This window comes from Parasteatoda tepidariorum, chromosome 7 (genome assembly GCF_982258835.1).
Source record: "Parasteatoda tepidariorum strain Cologne lab strain chromosome 7, Ptep-v5.0, whole genome shotgun sequence".
NCBI lineage: Eukaryota > Metazoa > Arthropoda > Arachnida > Araneae > Theridiidae > Parasteatoda > Parasteatoda tepidariorum.
In genome coordinates, this window is record NC_141761.1 from 94197042 (window position 1) to 94221960 (window position 24919).

The 24919-nt window shown below is 27.6% G+C and overlaps 1 protein-coding gene across 2 annotated transcripts; it reads right to left on the reverse strand.

Moving 5' to 3' along the window:
• Positions 1-3463: 3463 nt before the first annotated feature.
• Positions 3464-23508, reverse strand: LOC107439364 (AN1-type zinc finger protein 2A). 2 transcript variants are annotated; one of them, XM_071183135.2, is made up of 9 exons: positions 23059-23390; positions 20393-20435; positions 20121-20304; positions 17863-17907; positions 17638-17750; positions 14777-14918; positions 13103-13161; positions 9655-9721; positions 3464-3678 (listed from the first exon to the last, which is right to left on the reverse strand). In XM_071183135.2, the coding sequence occupies exons 1-9, from the start codon at positions 23111-23113 to the stop codon at positions 3640-3642; spliced, it is 747 nt and encodes a 248-aa protein (XP_071039236.1). In that variant the 5' UTR covers positions 23114-23390; the 3' UTR covers positions 3464-3639. The 2 variants fall into 2 exon arrangements, with proteins under 2 accessions (XP_071039236.1, XP_071039235.1); XM_071183134.2 differs by lacking the exon at positions 3464-3678 and adding an exon at positions 5996-6192 and having other exon boundaries at positions 23059-23508.
• Positions 23509-24919: the final 1411 nt, after the last annotated feature.

Genomic DNA, 24919 nt, shown 5'->3' on the forward strand with positions numbered 1-24919 from the left:
TAGGGATTTTTATAGTCATCAATATAAAAATAATTGTAATATTTTCCAGTTATGATTGACATTAAACATACTTGAAATGTTATGTATTATGTATACTCATAATTTAAAAAAAAATAAACTGAAGTTCTGAATCAAAATAAACTGAACATCTTAAAACAAAAAAAGTTTTGAACTTATTTTTATGAATGAGGTTCGCTTCATTATGTATTAGTAATACTTATTTAAATATTCAAACAAGTAATACTCTGTACAAAAATTCTATTTCAATAGGAATTTTGTTAGGAAATTTACTCAATTTTAGGGAATTTTCTAAAATGTACAAAAAACAGGAGAATTTTAATTAAACCAGACCAGGAGAAACTGGAAAAATCCAGTAGTCTACTGGAAAATTCAGTAGAGTTGGCAGCTATGTATATAGCATCCTCTTAAGCTCTTTAATTATCTTTAAGGTAATATTAAACGTTCCAGTCACTTTTTAATTGCAAACAATCATGCAAATAGAGGTAACAAAAATAAAAATATTGAGTAATATTGCTAAGGATAGTGGATTTGGCATAAAATTTGAATTTCCTGACAGAAATTTGCCAATAGAATCAAAAAACAATGCATGGCACCTTTTAAATGAAAATATTTGTCAAAAATATTCTTATTTTAAACAATTTAGTTACTGATAACTTTAGTATTTAAGAATAGTAAAATTTAAATGTGAACTACTTAAAGCATGAACTGAGTTGAAGCTAAGTATGACACAAAAATATAAAAAGGCACAGTTTTGTAAAATTAAATGTAAAGTATAGTTTGTGACTTTTAAAATGCTAGTCATATTTTCATAGAAATATTTTTAACATTTACCATTCATTTGTACAAAAATAAAAACTTAAATATGAATGAGATAGCACATTTATCTTAGATATTTTGAAAATAATTAGAATTTGAAAAAGTATTTCTAATTGGGTCTCGTGACACAAAATAGCAATTGTTAATTTCTAAGCAACCTTTCACTTTTGAAATTTTTTTCAAGGTATCAACAGAAAACTCTCCATTTGTGAAAAACAAATGAAACATACATATCTAAATGGTAACTTCATTGTCCAAAAAAATTAATTTTACAATTTTTCACTCAAAAATCTTAAAGTCCAAATTGTCCCTTTTCATATAGAAAATTTTGGTCAGATTTTAATTGGATAAGTGAATGTCGTACTTCATTTATGGTATTATGATTTAACTTAAATTTCTTATGTATTGTTTTTAAAAAAAAAAATCGGTATTAGACTGTTTGTTGAAAAAAATCATAACCCAAAAACCAATGTGCATGACACCTTTTTTTAAGTATGAAAAAGATATGGGCATAACAAATACAAAATTTTAAAATTAATTCATAAGTTTTCATTTAGTTTTCTTTTCCTTTTCTTTTAAGTTTTCAACAAGAAGCTAGATTTAAAAGCTAGTTACAAAACCGACTAAAATGCAAAAAAAATGTTAACATATATTTGTTTCAAATATTTGTGTGAAAGAAAAAAATACAGAAATAGAGTTAGTGATACAAACTAGTAGAATTAATCTATAAATTGCTCTTCTGAAGTTTAACATTTTATACAATTTGCAAATTAAAAATTACAAGAGTAATATATTATTAACTGAAAAAGTTAAATATTTTAGCTAAAGAAACTAATTCATAGTGCAAATTTAAAAATAAAAAACATTTTAAACAATCCTAAGCAAATTTTAAAATTTTGATCATCTTTTAGTGAAAAAAATTGAGAACAGAATTAAAAAATTAAAAGTAACTTATAATATTTGTCTAAAAAAATATTTTCAAATTTTTAAGAGATTTTGCTGAGCAAACTTGGAAATTTTTCTTAACAATTTTAATTTTCATAAACTGGTTTCATAAATTGATTTTCATAAACTAATTTTTACAAACTTCGCAACTGGACATTAATTTTAGAGAAAATTAAAAATGGAATACAAATTATATACACATTCTTTAAAGTGTGATTTTGTTAAAATATAGTTTTTGTGGAACAAACTTGTAAACTGAAGTACTTTCTTAAGTGATATTCGAGGTTTAATTTTTTGATATATTTTCAGCACAAAATTGTATAAAGAATCTAAAATATTTAAAATGTACAACACATCTATAAATTGGACATTTTTTTCTAAAATGAATAATTTTGAAAACTAACTAAAAATAAAACATATTTTGGAATATTTTATCGGATTATTTATTAAATTTACTAAGAAAATTACTATTATTAAAAAAAAGTTAGGAGCATAAAAATTAAGAACAATAGATTTCGAAATTGTAGGAAGTTATAAAAATAATAAATAAATTTTCATAAGCAGTAGATAAAAATATATGTATCTTTAAGCATGTTCCAAACGGCACATAGATATAATTAAATATTCCAGAGAACATTAATGCAGCTTTCTCACATACAAAAAAAAGTTATTAATTAGTACTTTATTGGTCTAAACCACAATTAACAAAAATGATTAGTTGCATCATATTCTAAGATATGTATAATGATCATCGTATCTAAGATGCACAACCTGCAGCCCTTAAATGACCATTCATTGTGTAATCACTACAATGAATGAACAACAATGAACACTGAAATTATAGCATGGAAATTCCAAAATACATTTAAAGGCTTCAAAAGATCAAAATAGTCTTTTGAAATTTCAATAAATTTTTTTAAAAAATTTCCTCTAACCAAAACTTACGTAATTTAAATCCAGTAAAAAATATATATATATAGTTTTTTCACAAAGAAAATTAAAAGCCAATACTGTAAAGTCAGAAAGTTCACTGTACTTTATCTTTCAAAATTGTTATTATATAACACTGAGGTATAAATAGCTATTATTAATTAACATAAAAACTTAATTTTCCGCAGCACAAAAGTTAAAAAATATTTTCCACCACTCACTTTCGAAAAAAGATAGTAAAATACATAACTTTCTGCAAAGGATAGGAATGGAATTTTTGCTCAAAAGGTAAATAAAATTAATAGCATGTGAAACATGCTTCACTAGCAATATTTCTTTGCCTTTTCTGTCCCAAAAGAAAAAAATTTCCAATTTTTTTGCCCGGTATCCAGAATTCTCCCCAGGAATAAAAAAGGACAGGGTGCTTACTCACAGAATAGGGCACTTTGAGTTTTGAAAGGTTTAGCACTGTTAAATTTCATCAAAATGTGTAATAGCAGAATTGGATCCTCAATTTTTAAATTACCCTCTTATACTATTTTATGTGTGTATCTACCAAAGAAATTCTCACTCATATGGAGAACAATGTAGTACTTTTTTTCATAAAAAATTTTACTGATAACATTTTAAAAGGAATAGGTAAAAATAGTTAATACCATTTAGCAGGTAACAGTTTAAGAAGATAAGTTTTCATTAAAAAATAATAGAACAAATAAAATCAGAACAGATTAGATAAGAAAGACAAAATTAGTTAATGATTATTAAATTTAATAAATGTAGCAATGACAACCATCAAATATATAAATTCTAGATTATTTACAAAAAATATAACAAGCATTTGAGATTGAGAAGAAAAATGATATATTAACAAATAAAAGCAATGAAGAATTAAAACAGGACAGATATAGTTTCTGTAAGATCACGTCACTAGGATAGGCAACAATTCTTTTCTTTCGGAGTTTGCCTCTGAAAGAAAGAGGATTATTGAGAAAGGCAACAAACACAAAATTGTAATAAAATTCAGATAATTAAAATTTGAATATGATATTTTAATAGCTCTTTATAGAATTATAAAATTGGGCTTTACTGTGCTAATTTCAGGGTCCCCATTCAATTTCAGAAGAAAAAAAAATTCTATGTAAATCCAGTCGTATTTTATCTATACCAAGCAATTTTTCATCAGAAAACTTTGAATATTTTTATTTGTAATGCAAAATATCAGATTTTGTGAGATCAGATTTTTGTGTTATCATTGAATGATGATAAAAACATGTCAGTTTGACTAAAATGTGAAATTTTTATAGCAAATAATTTTATAGATGTTAGAATTAATTATCTCCTATCTCAGTAACTGATTACTATTATTGACAATTCAACAACTGGTTATTTTCCCGGCATGATATGGGAATTAGCCAGGTTATTGTAAAAAAAATTGCAATTTTCCCTGATTTTTTTGAGTTAAAATAAAATTCTCTAAGAATTCCGGGTTTTCCCTGTTCTCTGACCAATAGAAATCCTGTTTTTTTTTTTCACATAAAATATGTAATAGCATCCAGAGCACATAATGGAGTTTCTCCACATTACTGTAGAAAATCTATTCCGAAAAGCATCAATGCATGTCTCAAAGTTAATAGAACAATTGCACAAGTTTAAGGAACTATTTTAGGGCTAATCTAAACCATGGGGATAACACAGGACAACTACAGTTATATTAATTTCTTAACAAATTGGTTAAATTTCTCTTTCTTCTTAATTGTTGCTTTCTAGTTTTCACTCATTTAAAATTGCATTAAAAAGCTTTGAAATTAATGCTATTATTTAAACTGATTTTTAAAAATTAACATTTTTAATGCTTATTTAAAAAGAGAAAAGAAAAAAAAAGAATTTCCTTTGGGGTGGAAGAAATTTATTTCTTCCAGGGCAATTTTCTCCTCCGTTTTTACCATTGGGGAGAAACTTGCCATTACTGATTACAACCAAAATATTTTCAAGAGTATTAATAACAAAAAAATCAGAAATATTTATAATTGAGAGTTTTTAGTTATATTTTACAATTTAGCAAACTCAGTGTGCTTAATATTTGTTTTAAGCAAATATTCCTCTCAACATAAAAATTATTTAACATTTTCAGAGGAAAAAAATAAAAATAGCAATATAATTTAGGTGATTTATGTTTAATTAAATACTTGGAATACAGCAAAACAGATAAATAAGAATTATAACTAGTTATTAATAGCTTGTAAAGAGATAAATTAATTTTCTGCACTCTTTTCCATCACTTTAACATATTTCTAGAACTTTGTATGTTAGTTCTTACTTTTTTAATAACTTTAACCTACTGTTTTCCTACAAACAAATTAGTTTTTACGTTACTAAAGAGAAAAGTAGTACAAAGAAAGAAAAACTTCATATTAACTGTGTCCACATGTTTAATAAGTTAAATTTGAAAGAAAGAAAAAAGTTCTATTCCTTTTTGACGATTTTAACATAGTTCTTCCACTGTTTTAGCTCTGTGCTTAGCCCTAAACAAAAGATTAAAACTATCTGGGGTTTTTTTTCAAACTTCAACCTGGCTGTTACTACATAACAAAATTAGTCATTAATAGTTAGTTGTATAGTTTATATTAGTTATTTTGTGTACTTAGGGAAAGTTTAACAAAAAAAAAAAAAAGGATTGGTGACACAAACATTACAAAAAGAATAGGAAGTAACAATTTAATAAATCATCTACCCTTCAGATCTAATAAACAATAAATGAGGTAAACGGTATATTATTATCTTGCTAGTGCATAGTGTTATTAGGGCATGGTATCAGGAACACATCTTTTATGATTCAGATGCAAAACTTAGAAATTAAACCAGGTATACAATTATTTGCATAGATCAGATTGGCAGAGTTTACTCAGCTTTTAATAATTAATCTAAAATAATGATTCTAAAATGCATATCTATACTTTAAAGTTTACATAAACAAGACTTTAAAATACATTTTGGAAAAATGTTAGAAAATTATTGCTAAAATAAAAAATAATTTGAATCAATTTAGCTTGTGTAAATTAAAGTTTGCACAAGTAAGAAAGATATTTTTAAACTGGTAAAAGAGCTCTACAAATGATAGAGGAAATAACTTTTACAATTACATATCTATATGTTCACGATAAGTATTTCTCTAGGTTTATACTAATTTTCATTTTCAATCAAACACTAATAATTCTAAATATAACTTAGAATCTATTCTATTATTTGGAATAGATTCTATTGGAAACAAAATTAAAAACCAACAAAAATTGAAAATTAATTTATTCACTAAAAATCAAAAATAGGAAAAAAATTAATAGTACAATTGTTTCAGGAATATAAAAGTAGCAAAAACTAATAAATTAAACATTCTTGCATACAAAAGATCAGAAAGTAATGCTTATATTTCAAGAATCATCAACTTCGCAATTTTGTATTTCTTCTGGTGGTGAGATTTTGAGGCTGTTAGTAAAAGTATAACAGATTTGAACAGTTAGTAAAAAAATAGTTTAAATAACAACTAAACATAAACTATAATATAAAGCTATCAAAAATATTATTTTTATTGAAAGCAAAGCTTAAAAAATCTTAAGTGATAAAATAAGTTTTACATATACACAAATAAATTATGTTTAAAATAATCATAAATTATACATCACAGCCAATGTGGATGATTTTTTCAAAATGTTAATTTTTGCCTAAGCCAACTAAAAAAAATTCCTCTCATAATTAACTGAATATTCATAATTTTTATACTAAGACCATACATTTAAGTATACAAATCAAGGACCAGCAATGAAAAAACTTTAAAAATAAAAATCCAGTTTCAATTTTTAATTGTAATTACATGAAATAAAATTTGCCTTCCCTTTTAAACACTTTAGAAAAGCACATATATATTAATATATTAACAAATATAAAAATATATTAAACAATATTTAATAGAAAATTTAATATTTTATTTTAAGAAAATAGATTATATCTAGAATTTTAAAAAAAATTATAACAATAATTTTTAAAAGAATTTTTACCTTTTTGTATCACATTTTCTTACGTAAGGAGCACATTTTGTAAGCTAACTTATAATTTTAAAATCAAAATTCCTGTTAGTTATTTTAGAATGTGTTTTTGTGAATGAGGAACTTTATTTCAAACAGAGACAGTTAAGATATTGACAATAAACTGGAAAAACTGCATTTGTAATTTCAAAACATTGTTTTCTTAACTACACCATTTGCTCTATTACAATTAAAAAATATAATAAATGTTTTATTTACATTTTAAATACAATTTGTTTTTCATTTAAATTGTTTATTGTTTAGATATGGGTGGAAATTGGCCTTGGAATTTTTAAAATGACACATAATTTCATTTTTTGTATAATTTGTGCCTATTACCAATAAAACTTTTTATCCAAACAACTCAGTACAATTGAGTTAACTTTTTATTTGGGTAAAAGATATTCTTGATATAGATTTATTCTTGATCTTTATCAACTATATTTACAAAATTTATCTAATATTATGAAATTTCAAAGAAAATTAAAATATTAATGTTGTTAAAACTATAACTGGGGAGCGTAGCCAGATTTTTCAACAAAAAATGATCACCTTTTAAGAACATTTTAAGCAAGTAAAAAATATTTCTGTACTACTTTCCAAAAAAAAATCATAACTAAGATTTGTGCAGTAATAAAAATTAGTTTTTCTATCGTTAAAAGTAAAATTAATAAAATTCAACATTTTCAAAAACTTTATATAAGCATGATAAAATAACTAGTTTCTGATAAATATTGCAGAGAAAAATGTGAAAATCATGCATTTTTTATAATTTAGAACGGCAATCGACAGAGCAAAGAAAAAAATCTCTTTTTAAACGAAATAAAATTAACCATTTTTTACAAACCCCAAATAAAAAAAAAGCATCTTTAAGGGCTTTTAAAAAACATAAATGAAAAATAAGCACTTTTTAAAAATGCTACGCACCCGAATAACTTAATGTAATTGCGCAAGCATTCTAAAATATTCAATTTTTAATAAGAGTAAAAAGGCATTACAAAAATGTCAAGTAAACTTCAGCTAAAAATATAAATAAATATACAGCTAAAATTTGAAGGGGAAAAATTTAGCAAGTTTTACTTAACAAAATTAAAATTTTGATTTTCTAAATCAATTTACAATGTTAACACGAAAAAGAATGTATTCTTAACTATCTAAGCCCTTGTAAGTAGATTATTTTATCTGAATATTAATAACATTCATAAACTTTATCTGAGGTTAATATTCTGTTTATTAATTATAATGCTCCTCTATTTTTATTTGAAATTTGACAAAAAAGAAACTAACTATATAATAACACAACCAATCAAACACTTTCAAGCTTTTCCAAGGGTCCATAAAATCTGATTCGGAGAAAAAACAAATTCAAAGGTTTGAGATAGAGGGAAAAAGCACAGTACAGTTTCATAATGGGTAAATGCCTCCAAATCCGTAATTAGAAAATTAAAAAGTAATAGTACTCCTTTCTCAAATTGTCCTTTTTATGTGTTTCTTTTTCAATTTTTACATATAAGCATTTCATTTTCAAACTATTGTTTTATGTATTTTCGTATGTATGTTTTGCAATATTGCTGAACAACAAAAAAAAGAAGCATTTCTGTTCTTTAAAGTTCAACTTTTTTTAAGGTGCATCCTATAACAAGCAGACCCCCCAGGCCTTAAGCTGTTGAACATATTAATTTTGCTGAAATTTTCATTAAATCAAACAAAAGTCAATTTTTGTACAAAATAGAACAAAAATTTCCTTAATTGAAAGGAGATGAGGAGTTGAAAAACATGCTAAGAAATCTTCAGATACACTTAGAAAGAAAAGTCAAAACTAAACCTTGCCATTATTTATTTTTTAAATAGCTTCAGATTAGATTCACTTGTATAGCTCTATGCAAGTCTAATTTCCTAAATGAAATTTGGTTAAATAACAAAATACAGGGGGGGGGGGGGAATGGTGTTTTGGACATGTAAAGATACCTGAAAAACAAATTTTCAGTTGAAAAGTCAAGAAAGATAGCACTTTCTTCCTCAATCATTTCTGACATAAAAACAAAAATCAACTTCAGACTAAAAATTCAGGATTGAATGTAAAAAAAAAATAAAATTATAACTTCTAAAACTATAACTTCTATAACGAACTGAAGAATTCGAGTAAGCCGTTTACAAGATTCAATGCAAAATAAAATAATTCTGCATGCTATGAATTTAACTTGCTACTTAATTTTACTTTCAAAAAATTGTTATTTTTCAGAAGTACTTAACATGAGATATGACAATATACAATCATTACAATGAGAGAGAAAAAAAAACATGCATTAAAATAAATTAAAAGCTAGCATGCATTAAGGATAAAATCACTAAAAATGCCTAACTCTAGGAGCAATAACGAAAAGAAGGATCATTCACAATGTTACCACACGGGCTTGCACTTTTCAGTAAAAAATCGTCTAAAAAGTCAATACAAAAAAAAGAGAGAAAAAGAGGAAAAAGAAATATAAATAAAACGACTATTGACAAAATTTTAAACCACATGATTTGTAACAAGGCAATGGTATATGCAAAGTAAAAATTCCCTCTTTATCACTCAACGATGACAACAGAAGCAAATTAAAATAAGAGTCCTTACAACTTTAATATTCTTTAATGCATTACTTAAATAGAGTAAAACCATCGATAAAAAAAGATGTGTTTATTCACTAATTAAGGATTTTAAAAACAATTTTTTTTAATAAAAATTAATAATTTACGACCAAATTTTCAGTATTTGCAACACACACTTAGACCCAAACAAAGGCACTTTAAACTTGAATAAAAAAGTTTTAGCATTAACATTAATAAATAGCTTTCTTTAAAATGAAAAAAAGACAAAACTCACTCTCTGAGAATCATCACATTGGGCCAAAGCCTGTGCAAGCAGCATATCTTCCTGCTCTTGAATATTTCTACAACAAAAATTATAAACTCATTAATCCTTTATTGAAAATATAAAATAGGTTTCAATGCTATGTAAAACAAGAATATGTATTGTCAATAATTTAGTAACAAGTAAATTATAAAGAAAATAATATTTGTTGGAAATTTTGCAATTCAGTCGTAAGCAGAAGCTCATTTACTATCTAAACAATAACAAAATGTAGGAAATATAAAATCTGCAGAAAAACCTCATTCCAGATCGGCATATTTTCATAAAGATAAAAAGTTTACTTGGGCGCAGTTAATGTTTACATTGTTGATAAACACATAAAAACAGAAGGAAATGTGAGTGTAATTCAAATCAATATCAAGATGCACTAAATACCTAAAGACTAAAGATGCTTCAAATTATTCTTAAAAAAAAACATGTAGGAAAAGAAAAAAATTTATTTTGTTATTTATTAAGATTAATTTGGAGAATAAAGATAAAAAATTAAGGAGCCTTAGATCAAATTTCAAATAATTAACAGAATATAACTAATAATGAGCAAAAACAACTACAGCTGAAGCCAAACTTCTGAATTGAAGGACTTTCCTAAGAAAATTTGTAAGATGCTTTTTTTCGTATCCACCATTATTCCAGTGAATAAGAGGGAGAAAAAGTGATTTGTCTGGGCTATCTGGGTAAAATACTTACAAGATCAGCTATATTATGTTGTCCTTATTTTACAATTTGTGTTTAGAACGCATATTGATTACCCTCTTGGTATCAAATACAATACGAGATGCGAGTCACTGTTATAGACACAAAGGTATGGCATTCAGCAGAACCCAGAGGTTTCGAAGATATCATGAGATTAGAGAATTTTTTAATTTATTTAAAAAATTTTATGCACCTATCTATGATCTTCGAAACTTGTATTTAAATTTATATCTTATAAATTATCCATTATTTTTATGAAATTATTTAATTGAAAAGCTTGAGAAGAAAAATTTCAAAACAATTTTTTTTTCTAATAACAATATAATGAATTAAGAAAAGCATATTTGGATTTACGAAAAACTCAAGTACTATTTTGCATCGAATAAAAATAAATCAAATCCAAAAATGAAGATAAAAAATAACCAAATTCAACTCTGATAACCAGTTTCAATGCTTATTTCCTTTCTTCTTCATTTTTGCTTAAACTATATTTCAGCTCATTCACTTTCAGCTTATGCATGCATTAAAATCAAACTAAAAAATAGACTAGGTGCTGTTCATGACCAATGAATTCAATTGTCTGACACAAAACCCAATTTTTAACTAATATTGATAAAACAACTTGGTGAAAAAATTGCATTCCCTAAACTCATTCACTAAATATTTTGAAAATAATTAATATAATTTAGATCACTCATATTTTTAAAATTATTAAGAGCCTTTTGTTAATTAATATGCTTGCAATTGCGAAAGAAATTTATTTATTAAAACTTAGTTCTTGGCCAAAAGTTTAGGGTTCCATAGCAGAAAAAACTGGGAACCACTGATTTAATAAGAAGAAAAAACGCATACTTAATAGCAATTTTGTGTGGCATATTATTTCCACTAAATACAATTTAATAATTATAAAGAAATTGAGCTACCAACTTAATGAATGCAACAAAAAAAAATATTTAATTAAGTGAAGAAATATTCATTTTTCAATATCCCATTAATATAAAGTTCATTAAATTTTTGACAATAATTGAGTACTTTTCTGCTATTTAAAACACATAATTTCCCATTTTCCTTAATGTGAAAATAAATAAAGATAACTATTTCTATTTTAAGCTTTGCACATCTTCATATGGGTGATCAAGTTTTAATGTCTTATTCTCTCAATTAAAAGACAAAAATATTATTTTTTAAAGTTGTGATATCCCATTTTAATAATATCCCAAATCAATCTATATTATATAAAACACTAATACGTACGTATGTATCAATAAAACGGATATTTCTTTTCTCGCGCTGGCAACAGTTTTCATTTTTAAATGATAGGATTCGGCGCTCAAGAGCATGTAGTGAGCATCATATGGCTAATCTATATTATATAAAACGCTTTAATCGATAGGCTTCGCCGCGCAAGAGCACGTAGTGAGCATCATATACCTAATCGGGTGAATTCTCACCGAATTATCAAAAAAATTCTCACAAAATTATCTTCATCGAAGCCAATGCTTTACATCCGCCGTTCAGTACTATTTCATATTGTTTTACAACACTTGGTTTTAGCCCTCTGGTGGGAAAGACTTTAAAACAAAACTTACAACAGTTACTTTTCTCAACAACTGAAATTTAGAATAGTGTGATTAAGAAAAATATGTGAACTGTTTGCAATTTCAAATTAATATTGAAATGCACAGGTTTAGAATTTTCTACAGTGAAAAGTTTTCGGAACTTCAGTATTCAAAAAAGTATACAAAAGCTAGATGTTAAGAACATATCAAATGAGCGAGCAAAGAGAGCATCGGATTGCGAAGCAATCCGAAATGAACTGCGAAAGCAGTTCCGGGGGTTGGCGAGCACCAGCGAGCAGGGGGCGAAGCCTCCAAGTAATTAATATAATGACAAAAGTAATGCACATTTAAAATTACATCCTATTATAAAAAATGCTACACAGTAGAAAATACTGATAAATAATTGACTTAATAAATTCTGAATTTTATGGTGCATACTGCATTAAATTTAAATCCAATTAATTACGTTGCACTTTAATATTCACATTAAAATAAGTGATAATATATCTCACAACATTCTTCATAGAAAGAAGCAATAATGAGGAAATTTGACTCTTTATTATGTAAGATGCAATAAAAAAGAATTTAACACTAAACAAAGAAATCAATGGATGGTGCTCAAAGTAAAAAATAGCAAATGGTATATGCTTAGAAACTTTTTATTTTATTTTATTATTTGTATTTTAAAATTTGGAACAGAAGTTAATTATTCAGAACAGATAATAATTTAAAATACAAAATTAGATGAAAAATAATGCTTTTGAACAAACACACTTTTTTTCTTCAGCAGATTCAGAAAATTTAAGCCTCTTTATGTTAATTTTACTTTTTGCATATTTCAATGTATTATTAGAGCCATTTCCAAAAGATAAACATTTTTTATTATAACTTATTCCTTCATAAATAATTTAATTAACCTCATAAAATATTCCTTTTTTCATAAATATTGCCTAATAAAATATAGTTCTCTATCAACAGTGAAATAGTTCCCCAGAAAAGAAATTTTAAAACTATTAATTTAATTGAAATATCATATTTGCCTACAAAAAAAAATCATTTACAGTTATATCTTAGATGTTAATTAGATTAGATTACAACTAGAAAAAATATCACGCAATAAGTTCTTAAATAACTTAAGATAAACTTACTTAGGTGCATTCTCATTTAAGGATTTATGTAGTGCAAGTGCTAAAGCTTCATCTTCTGTCTATAAATAAAATGAAGAAAAAGATAAACTGTAATGCAAACATAATGAAACAGTAAAATATATTATACAGAAATCATAGCATTTTTTTAAGATTGTAATAATTTATTAAAGAACTATGAATTTAAAATCAGCAGTTTTTTAACTAACCTTCAAAGGGTCATTTACATTGAAAGTCTTGTTTTAACATGCACTCTCTCTTACTTAACATAACCTTTCTAAACTAAATATTTCGAGAGGGAAACAGTCTAAGGTAAAAAAAGTTTTTAACTTGATCATTTTCTTATCTTAATCATTTAATTTAATTAACCTAATCATTTTCAAAAGTCATTTATTGGTGTGACGATACAATATACAGTACGCAAAATTACTTTTCTCCAGCTTTTAATCAAGAGATCAAAATTTTATGTGTTAAGGCTCAATCTTAATGGTTTGAGAATTTAGCCTTAAATGTGTTATTTTGAGCAGGAGATATTTAAATAATAGAATACGACCCAAAAACATTGACTCAAAAGTTTTGATTTCTTACTGCTTACTTTCTTTTCTCCTTTACACACAGTACTAAAACCTGCTTATATTAAGATAATTTTATAAAAATATAATTTTTAAATGTTATTTATTATTTAAGAATTGTTAACGCTTAATAAAATATGTTCAATTGTAAGAAATAAAGTTAACACCCATGCATGATCTTCGAAAAGATCATGAGAGGGTGGAAGTGGCGTTCATCACGCGCCGCGGGAAATAACCACACATTCTCGTTCTCTCTCTGTACAGAGAATAATGCGGGTCAACCGCTCCTCTCCAGTTTGCCAAGGACGCTTTACTATTTCTTACATCAAAATAAAAATTTTATTTGAATCTTATAGTCCACTGCAGCAGTCATTTGCAACACACACATAAAACCCCTCCAAGAATAACTGAATATTTTTTGTAGGAAAAGAACAAAAATTTTAAATTCTCATCAAGCCATGCAAGTTTAAAAAATAAAATTTATGCTTAACCAATAATTCTTGAAATTTCAACATTATCCAAAAAGCTGTATTATATTTTTTCACTCGATTTTATCTCTCAAATTAAATTACATATCTGTTATATATTATATACTTTTAAGTTATTTTCAGTTTTTATCTTAATGTTAAAATCTTTTTTTTTTTTTTTTTTTAAGTAGCTAAAATAGTTTTTATCAGAAAAACTTAAAATTCAAGTATTCATTTTAAATTAATGCACAAGGATACCAACATAAGGATAATTTATGTTTTTTTTTTTTCCTTTTCTTAAAGAAAAATTTCAAGTATTTCAACTTTCCAAAATATTAAGACTGCTGTCTATTTTTCTGTGCCTAGTGAGGGCAACATTTTCCAAAATTTTAATTATTATAATTAAATAAAACATAAACATCATTAAATAAACACTTTGAAAATTAAATCAACACTTTGAAAGTTAAAAACACCCTTCAAATATTAGTTATAAAAGTTAACCTTTATCTACGTTACGTTTACTATCTAAAAAAAGTTCTCAATTTTTTTAAAATCAACTTTTTTCCGGTAATAAATTCTACATTTAAATTCTTGCAAATAAATAGAAAAATTTAACTTAACAAATTTTAAAAATTTACCATGCTGCCCTGAACAGCAGTTGTAACAGAAACTTCCGGAAGAGGAGCAACATTACGTCTGTGGTCAGTTGAAGCGCTTTGACTAGAAAACCACTGAAATATGGGCTTTCTTGTGTTCTGGGCTCTGGCAAGAGCAGCAGCACTGAAAAATATGTATAAAAATAACAAATTAAAAAAGGGGATAAAATATAAATAAGAAATATGTTTAAAGTTTACTCAATTGCAAAGATTTTAATTATATGAGCATACTAAAACTGTCATTGAAAAAAGTAATATTACACTGGTCAACAAAAAAAAAAATTTCTTTTTGGTGCCTGGGATTTTATCCTGGGAATCCAAATATGAAATCAGTTTTTCTTTATCAGATCTACATTTTTAGATAATTTCACTTATCTATCAATGTTATTTTCTATTCAATACTTTCCAAGTATAAATGCCATAAAATTTATACAAGGATTGGTTCTTGTATATTTGTACCATTGTCAGCCTCATTTTCATAACAATTAAATTAAAATAATATTTATGAAATAATATTATTATTTTATAAATAAATACTATTACTTTAATCAAATTGTTATAAAAAGAAGACTAACGCTATGGCAAATATAACTAACTGGACGCAGATTGTTAATATGTAGGATTTAACTTTCTTATTAACCGTCTGCCATCCAGTTAGTTCCAGAAAAATCCGAGAAGATGAATAAAATTCAATCATTTTCTGTACCTGAAGTTACCTTCAAAACCTCAGCTGTAGTTGAGATTAGTGTGTGAGTTCACACCGTGCAGAGAGATCAATGTTGGCGTCGCTTGAAATTTCTGTTTAGTAAAGAGTTTTTATAAATTTAACCTATAACGTAGATTGTTGTTTTTGTGTTGCTGAATAGAAATAAAAGGAGTTCAAGTCGAAGAAACTGTGTACATCATCCTGATGTCTTTTGCTGCGTTTGTGGAAAATACATGTTTCCGGAAAACAGAAAAGCTGTTAGTGACTCCGTAAAGATAGCTTATCTTGGATTGTTGTTGGTGTTAGGCTTGGTGATATGGATGAAACCTGGGAGCCCCATCGGGTCTGTGAAACTTGTACGGAGCATTTACGACAATTGACTGCGGAGAAAAGGTAATGTCTGAAATTTGGTGTACCAATGGTTTGGAGAGAACCCAAATATCACTTCGTTGACTGTTATTTCTGCCCACTAAATATTACTAGAATCAAGCTTAGACTTGATTTGTTAGTTATCAGAAATTTTCTGGGCAAACACAAAGCTGAAAGCTATGTTGAACTATTAAACGAGATGCTCCATAGTTTCAGATCCCTAAGGTGTAACACAAGCATTAAGGTGCACTATTTATACAACCACTTAGACCATTTACCTGATAATTTAGGGCACACTAGTGAGGAACAAGGTGAAAGATTTCGCCAGGATATTAAAATTATGTTGACCGCTACCAAGGGAGATGAGATACCCATGATGGCAGATTACTGCTGGTGCCAAAATACATTCTAAAATTTCTCCGAAAAGAAGTTTCCGAAGTGTTTAGTGAGTAATTGGCTTAATTGATGACTTTTCTCTTTCTTTGTATATAATAATATTTGTATAATAGAAAAAAAATTCCGTGTTTAGTTTGTTTGTTCAAACAATGAATTTCATTTAAAATAATGTAAAGTATAGTTCACTGAAATGTTATATCTTAAAAACTCGAGCTGCTAGGCAAAAACTAATGCTGTATTTGAATTCAGGGCATCAAATTCATATGAAATCACCTCAAAAAACCTTGGCACCAAAACCACTGTTGACTAGTGTTATATATTACATGGCAAAACAGGGATGATATAATTCAACAGAGGCTCAATAGAATAACCTCTATTAAATACATTATCTCTTTTTTTGCCATTTGTCCTACTGATAAAAATGCACCCTACACTGAAGCGTGTTTAGGTTTTGATATTATTCACTCCCTTTGTGAAATATTGTAATAGGTGGTTTGTTATAAATTTAAAATAAGATATATTTCCATTCTTAATTTTATTTTGCTTAGAATTTGTAGTTTTCTAGATGCACGCTACTTAGCTAAAAAAGGTTCTTTGTAACCTGTGTAACACCATATGCTTGGAGCAAAATGCTTAAAAATTATCGAAGAAAACCCATAAATGAATAATTTTTATGTCAAAATAAGTTCAGTATTTATGAGTTATATTTAAATATTTTCTGAAGCTTTGTGTACTAACATTATTAGTAACCTCATGTTATAATGTTTATATTCATTTGGAGCACAGGTGTCATTAAGCATTGAATGTATTTATTTCATGTAACATCTAGAACTGAAACATTAAATTAAATCAGGCTTGCTTGGACTCAATCATAAATTAAATCTCAACTTGTCTCTACTTAACAGGTTGAGCGTCGTGTCAGTCATCTGTGGCTGACACTGGACTTTCCATTTAGGCTGCATCAACCACCGGTGGCTGACACTGACCTTTCACATAGGCTGCGAAAAACACCTGGCTGACAACGCATAACATGATATAGAACAATAAAATTTACACTTGTTTATGGAATTGCAGAAAATTCATCCAAAATTTACTTAATTATTGTGATTCTTGGTTTAATAAATTCAATTTAGTAGATTTTTATCCACCACTATTTTTAAACAATTCATAGGCATATATAATTCACCACTTTTTTTCAGATATGTCATGCTAAACCTTTTATAAACTAGCAAAATCTGTTTATATTTGCAAATTTAGTTTGTAGTTATTTACCGTGTGGCCAGACGAGCAAGCCATGTAAAATTACTGTGGCATTCAACGTGTTAACAGTGAAAGCAAAATATTTGAATAAAGTAAAATTTTAAAAAATTACCCAGCAGCTTGGGCAGGAGATACGACTTTTTGCTCTGAACATTTATGATCATCAGGATGCCTGTGTTTCAAGCAATAATTTTTATTGCAAACATTACAGTTTATACGAACAATCTGAAAGAAACGAATATAAAGCAGAAATAAGAGGGGGGAAATTAACTTAGGAGCTCATAATTTTGCAAATTACTGTAAACTAACATCAATTTATATAAAATATAACACTTACCTCTTTCAATTTACAGCCTTTTACTGAGCACTTACTGGTATAAACCTACAATAAAAAAAGAGCTATCAAACAATATTATCAATATAATTTTATAATGTTATGAAATGTAAGAAAAAAATATCAAACTTTCTTTTAAACAATGATATCAATCTATAACATTCTGAATACAGAACATGAAATAGATTAAAATATGTTTTTAGCGCACAAAAATCAGGAATATCAGGGTAAAAAGCAAAAACAAAAAAAATCAGGACAAAATTTTTTATCAGGATAACAAAACAGCAATTGGAAAAGATTCTTAACATTAATCCCTTATCTGCTGAGTAAAATTTACGTGATTCACTCCCCAGTGCCACCGTTTTTCGCTCAAGTGCGCTTTGTTATGCGGTGTTTTGAGGTGGGGGGAAATATGCACACTTTACAATTTAAAAACAGTTTACTTTCACAAGAGAAGAAAAAGGAAAAAAAGAAAATGCAAAACTTAAATTAAAGAATAAAAATACTATCTAAAAGATGTTGAAACTTAGCAGGTGTATGATAAATCCTGAAACATGGTTGGACACATAAACCAACATCACATTCATTGCACTGATAGCGGGATTCTCAACGAATATAGACGGGAAACGAAAGCGAAAGAATAAACCCGACCTTACTCAAATAGAAACACACAAGCAATAAAAATCATGATATAACTTTTCCAACACATCCCTTTATCATTCCCCCTTCCCCTCCTCCGAAATTGGTAATACATACATTCATTGCAAACACTTTCAAGGTCATTTTACTGCATGCTCAAGTCAGGGATGTAGCTCTATTTATAGCAGCGCAATGCAAAGCATCGTACTTTGGGAAAGCGTATATATACGCCTGCGGCAGTTAACACATCATCTGGCCGAGACGTATATATACGCCAGCAGCAGTTAAGGAACTAGTTGTAGTTCATAAAAGTTGCTTCAAAACTAAAAATAAATTGATGCAATGTAAATGAAATTTCGCTCTCTATCTGGCATATGGAATAAAAAAGATAAATTGACATTCAAGCATAATTTCAATTGCACGAACACCAGTTTTACATGCAGAAATTACACAAGACAAATGTGAAGAGACAGGTATTTCTCATAACAGCAAGATGCTTCACAGAAAAATCATTGAACTCGTACACAAAGTAAAGGAAATTAAATGAAAATAGTTAATTTCCTTTACTTAAGACAACAAAAACACACACTTTACAGGAAAAAGAGAAATGTAGCTCCAAAGAGATGTCAGTGGAATTCAGATCTGTCAGCGGAATTACATATTACAATATTTTCATAAGCACTCCTAAATTAAACTATTATTATAATAATTAACATTACAACAAAAAGTAATAATTTGTAAATATTTAAAATATTACCATAAACAAAATAGCATTAACCTAGTTTACACAAATAGTTTAGAACTTACAGATTTTATAAAAAATTTAATTTTATGATATGGATCTTCTCCACAAGTTGGGTACAGAAAAGAAATTATATGAAATAAAAAATAAGAAAAGAGCTCAATAACTTTTGAGCTAAAAAAACTCAATGAAGCCTCTTCTTGAGATATAAAATAAGAAATAAAAAATAATAAATTATTGAGAATCACGTTTTAATAACAATATAATTTTAAATATAGACATTTTTCAATAGCAATACAATTGTAACCGGTGTTTGACTTACTATGAAAGATAACAAAAAAAAAGGTGGTTTCTGATCAATAAAACATTAAAGACTTAAAACTTTAAGAGCAATGAAATTAAGTAATTTATAAATTATAAAGATTAAGAAGAATAATTCAATGTCAATATACTTTGCTTTTTATTGTTAATAAGACAATGTTACATAGTTATTTCATATGAGTACAAAGAAGTTAAGAAATGTGAAAATGTATAGTTATATACATATAAATGTGTAGAAATATACCCTACAAAAAAAAAAATTTTTTAAAAAGTTTACATTGCACTTTAAAATATTAAGAAATTTTGCACATTCCTCCATTTAACAAATTTCTCAAATAAGAATAGCATAAGAAAAATTTAAAGAAAGTTCATACTGTTAAATGCGAAGAAAAATTTAGAAAAAAAGAAATAAAATAAGTTAATATTTTCTATTGTTGGTAATTTCTTTTATACGTGAAATACTTATTTAATCATGCATAAAACACTTATTTTGTATTAAACACATAAAATTTTTAATTTGCATATAATTGTAATATAATGGATAAAATGGGAAACAAACTTTTCTTTTTGCAATTGCTGGATCAGCCTGACAATCTCTATCAATATGCTCGCTAACAGCAATATCAGGCTGTTCCCCTCTCTTTGATGGCACAGGTGAGTTACATAATGGACAGACTGGTACTTGAACATCTTTTTGGTATCCTTTATTGCAGGAATGTTTATTGTATTGAAAATGGTCATAGCTGGAAAAACAAAACTGTCTTATCTTAATGGAAAACACTTAATATAATGAGAAAGGTAAATTCAGTAAAAAATTTAAAAAGAACTCACCAAAACACATTTGAACATGCATCACACTTTACAGGTAAAAAATCTAAAAATAAAATTCAATTTTAGAACATTAAGACACAGAAAATATAAAAGTAAAACTTGCTAATATCTTAAATTATAAGGTAAACAACTTTACTTATTATTTTGAAACATGTAGTTGATAATTGTAAGCTGTTTGTTACGAAGTTAACAGTCAGTGTTCTCCCTAAGCGTTTTAAGAAGGGCGTCAAATCCAGCTTGCCCTTTGATCCCAATAAATACGCCTTCTTTGTAAAAATAAGCTGCCTTCCCTTTAAAACACCACCTATTAATTCATGTTACATTTTGAAAAAAATTCACAGTTTAAATAATAATTATACCCAGGTAAAATTATCAGTGTTTATAGGTTTCATTCTGATTACTTTTACAAATACTATTTATGTTATGATTAGTTTACTTTGTTAGGATTATTATTCTCAACTTGTTATATTTTTATTAGTAACTTTTTCGGAGAGATTAATAAATGTTTAAGTTATGTTAAATTTTAAAACTATTGTTTAAATAAATAACTTTATTTTAAAAACATGTGCTTTTAAATGTTTATTTTCTCTTCATTTTCACTTTTAATTACAGAAAGAAACTTTCAAGTTGTTTGTCAATTAACTTTTTTTAAATTTAATTTTTTCAAAGAAAATTTATTATTAGCATACCTTTAATTATTCTTATTTTGATAATGAGAAAGAATTACTTTATGAAATATACACATAAAATTGTATGAGAGGGTAATTTAAAAATTGTTGATAATAAAATTCAGTTGGTTATTACATAATTACACATTATGATAGATTTTTATGGTGTTAAATCCTTATAAAACTCAAAGTAGGCTAAGAATTAAAACAGCCCAGCCTGTTTTAATTCTTAGAGAGAACTCTGAGTTAATCTATTGTTCCATTAAACAAGTGAAAGATTTCAGATAACACTGTGGTCACATGTTCGCCAAATAACATATTTATGAAAAGTTGTCTTTCAATATCAACAAATTCCATATTAAAAAAGTTTTAAAAAAAACCTAAGAAACCGAGGTGAGCAGCAATGGCTCAGGTGATAGATCGTTTGTGATCAATGAGGCCAACCGGGTTCAAATCCCAGTCGTCACGAATTCCACATCCGGCTTGCATCGACCACAGTGCTGACGTGAAATATCCTCTGTGGTAGACGGATCATGGGCTAGAGTCCCCTTGCCTGAGAGAGGTTCACATGGTCATTCTCTCCATGTAATGCAAATGCAGGATAGCTCTATCAAAAAGACCTAGATGAAGGCAAAATTTCTCCCACTACTCGATTCAAGAGTTCCCTTGTCTTCTAAATTGCATTTAAAATTACAAGGCTACGGAGTTGAACATTAGTAGTCGTAAACCCATAAAATTGGGTCGGCTGCTCAACGACAGTTATAATATAAAATAATGGTTACAAAATACAAATAAAATAAAAGTACGGTTACAAAATAAAAAGTAACCGAGGCAAAGGTAAACTGTTTCAAAGCTGCAAGTTGTTTACCTAATCAACTTGGGTAAAAAAAGTGCTTATAATTTTGAAATATATAGTTAGTAAATGTACACTGTTTTAAAGTTAACAGTTAATCATTCTATTAGGGATTCAGATTTTTATATTCACTGTTGATGTAACTTTTAGAGATTTACGTATTTTTAATGTATGATTTGTGTATGTATCAACTCTCGTATGCCCTAAAATAGGGTGGGGCAAGATAACAATAAACTATTCTATTATCGTGTTATACAAGTAAAATCTGAATTACAGTGTTGTCACAGTGTATGCATAACATAATTCACAAATATATTTGTGAAAATTTATCTTTCACTATCAGTAGTTTAATATTCCAATTTATTTGCAACTGACTCATTAAACAACTTTAATATTTTTAGTAGTAATAGAAAAAAATTTTGGCTATTACACTAAAAAATTTATACTTATTAAGATTGTATTAAAAATGAGAATTATGAGTTTTTAAAACTGTTAATCACGTAAATTTGCACACTCTTAGAGTGTTCTTGCTAATTAACTTTAAAAAATTTATTAATTGTTTAAGCTTAAACATAAAAGATCCACAATTTAAAACAATCTGAAATTAAAAAAGCAAAATTCATTTTATTAACATAATTACTATAATTTTAATCAATTTATTTAAGTTCAATTACTTTAAATCAGAGCATAAAACTGATTAAGTGAATTCAATACAATTGTCTGTATCAAATTGATCACAAACAAGATTAAGATAAAAACAAAAATTACACTAAAATAACACTTAGCAAAAAGCTGATTCAAATATTATCTTGAATAAATAATGATAACTGAAGACTTTAATACATTTTTAATGAAAATTAACATAATAAAAATAGTCCAGATAGTATAAAAAGTAGACTATAATTTATACTATCTCTTTACCAGGAGTCAGGACATCAATTAAATTTATATAAGAAAAAACGTAAGAGATAGTTTAAAGATATAAAAACTAAAGGGGATTTCTGTCATTCGAAAGAAATACCAGAATACAATAACAGAAATAGCCAGATAACAGCATAATAACAAAACCATAATATAATTTTTAAAAAAAAAATTTCAAATGTATACAACTGAAATTAAATATGTTTTATAGACATTTAACTTACCTAATCTATTGCACGATTTTTCAAAGCAGTGACTTCCAAGATTGGGAAACTCCATTTCTAATCTGATTAGAATAAAATTCAATATTAGGAAAAATTATTTTACGCAGGTAAGAAACCCAACTACCGACGACCAAAAGGCTAGAGTAAATGACACAGGTTACAAAAAAATAGTTTATATACTACATTACGCATATTGCTCCTGCGTTGCATCACGCATAAAACATGAATTAGCTATTTGAATTTTAACTTCATTTCACTAAAATGACCTGTCACTTTTCATTTTCCATTCAGAGCGTAAACAAGTCACGGCAAAGTTGAGATGTCGTAGGCTGTGTAGAAACAAGAGATCATTTAAAGGGATTATTTTCACTGTATCTAAGACAGTCATGTGCAAACGTGACCCTGATTGGTGAAATATGCTACACAAAGAAAAATCTTTGGATTAAGTGTGTATGGATGGTGTTTTCTACACTAGAGGACGCTGCAAGCTCGGTGCCGCCTAAATTTCCGGGTTACTGTTTCCGTTGTATTTTAAAGCCATTTGGCATCATTGTGTTTTGAGATTCTTGCAAACAATGTATTTGATTACTTATTACTTGTGTTTACAATGCTAACAATACTGGTGTTTACAATGCTAAAAGTGTTAACACTAACGTAAGATGGTGCACAGCTTGCAACAAGAACAAACAGTAATAAACTTAAGGAAAGAGGCCATATCAAGACTGCCAAAAAAGCGAGTTATTCAAAATCTAGCAACCATGTCACCTTTTTTAACAATATATCTCAAAGAAACGAAACCGAATTTTCACTTCAAACTCACCAGAATTACATATTAACATTAATATCTTATGAAATATGGCAGATTTGAGCTCAGAAATTATCTAATTTATTTCTTTTATTGAAAACAAAATTATCCGTTTGAAAACATCGCCTATTAGAATAACATGTAGTAAGCAGCTGCAAACTTTTTAGCCGGAACTAGAGTAGGTGCCGAGCTCGAGATTGTTACTGTTTACATTTCTATTGAAAACACCATTCATTCGCAAAAATACGTACGAAAAAAACGTATGTGAACGAGAACCTGAATGGCGAGATTTTGGTGGATAAATATTTTTCACGAATCAAATTCTTCTTCACCTGATGAAGAAAAGCACATTTGCGATCTCAACGCTCGAATACGCCATCTTGAGAGAGACCGGTTTCATGCCCTTGGACCTTCTCCCTTCCCTCTCCTCCTCTTTTCAGTTGTATAAGAATGTACTGCGATTGTAAGAAACCGAAGGAGAAATTCCAGATCGTTCATGGGCTGCATCTACCGCTGCTGTTTACTAGGGAGGCAGCGGTAGCCGAATCGGTTAATCTTACCTGCTCTATTCGAGGGTTTTTATTATGGTGACTCGGGTGGGGAGCAAAACCAGTTCTTGCTAGCAAGACCATCTCTTCGCCTTTCACTTCTTGCCGAAGGAAATTCATCAACTGTTCCAAAGAACGGTCTCCTTTTTCAGTGGAGTCGTGGTTACGACTCCTCTCCCACGCCACCAATACTTCTTCTGGTAGGCAACTTTCTACCAAAGGTGTCAAAAAATCCCCATATTTTTCTTGGGTTCTTCCCAAGCTTTCTAAGGACCTCAGTTTGCCTTCCAGTTCGTCATAGAGGGAGGGTAAATCAGTTTTTGCTCTTCCAGTTGCTGCGTTCTTCATAACTAAATTTAACAAATCACGTACATATATTTGTACCAGCAAATCCTCTCGTCCAAAACGCTCTTTCAGTTGTTCCTTAGAATAAGCTTAGAATATAGCCTTAGAATAATTAGCTGCCGTTGCAGGAAAACTAAGGATCAGACGTTCAGATTTCGATTTC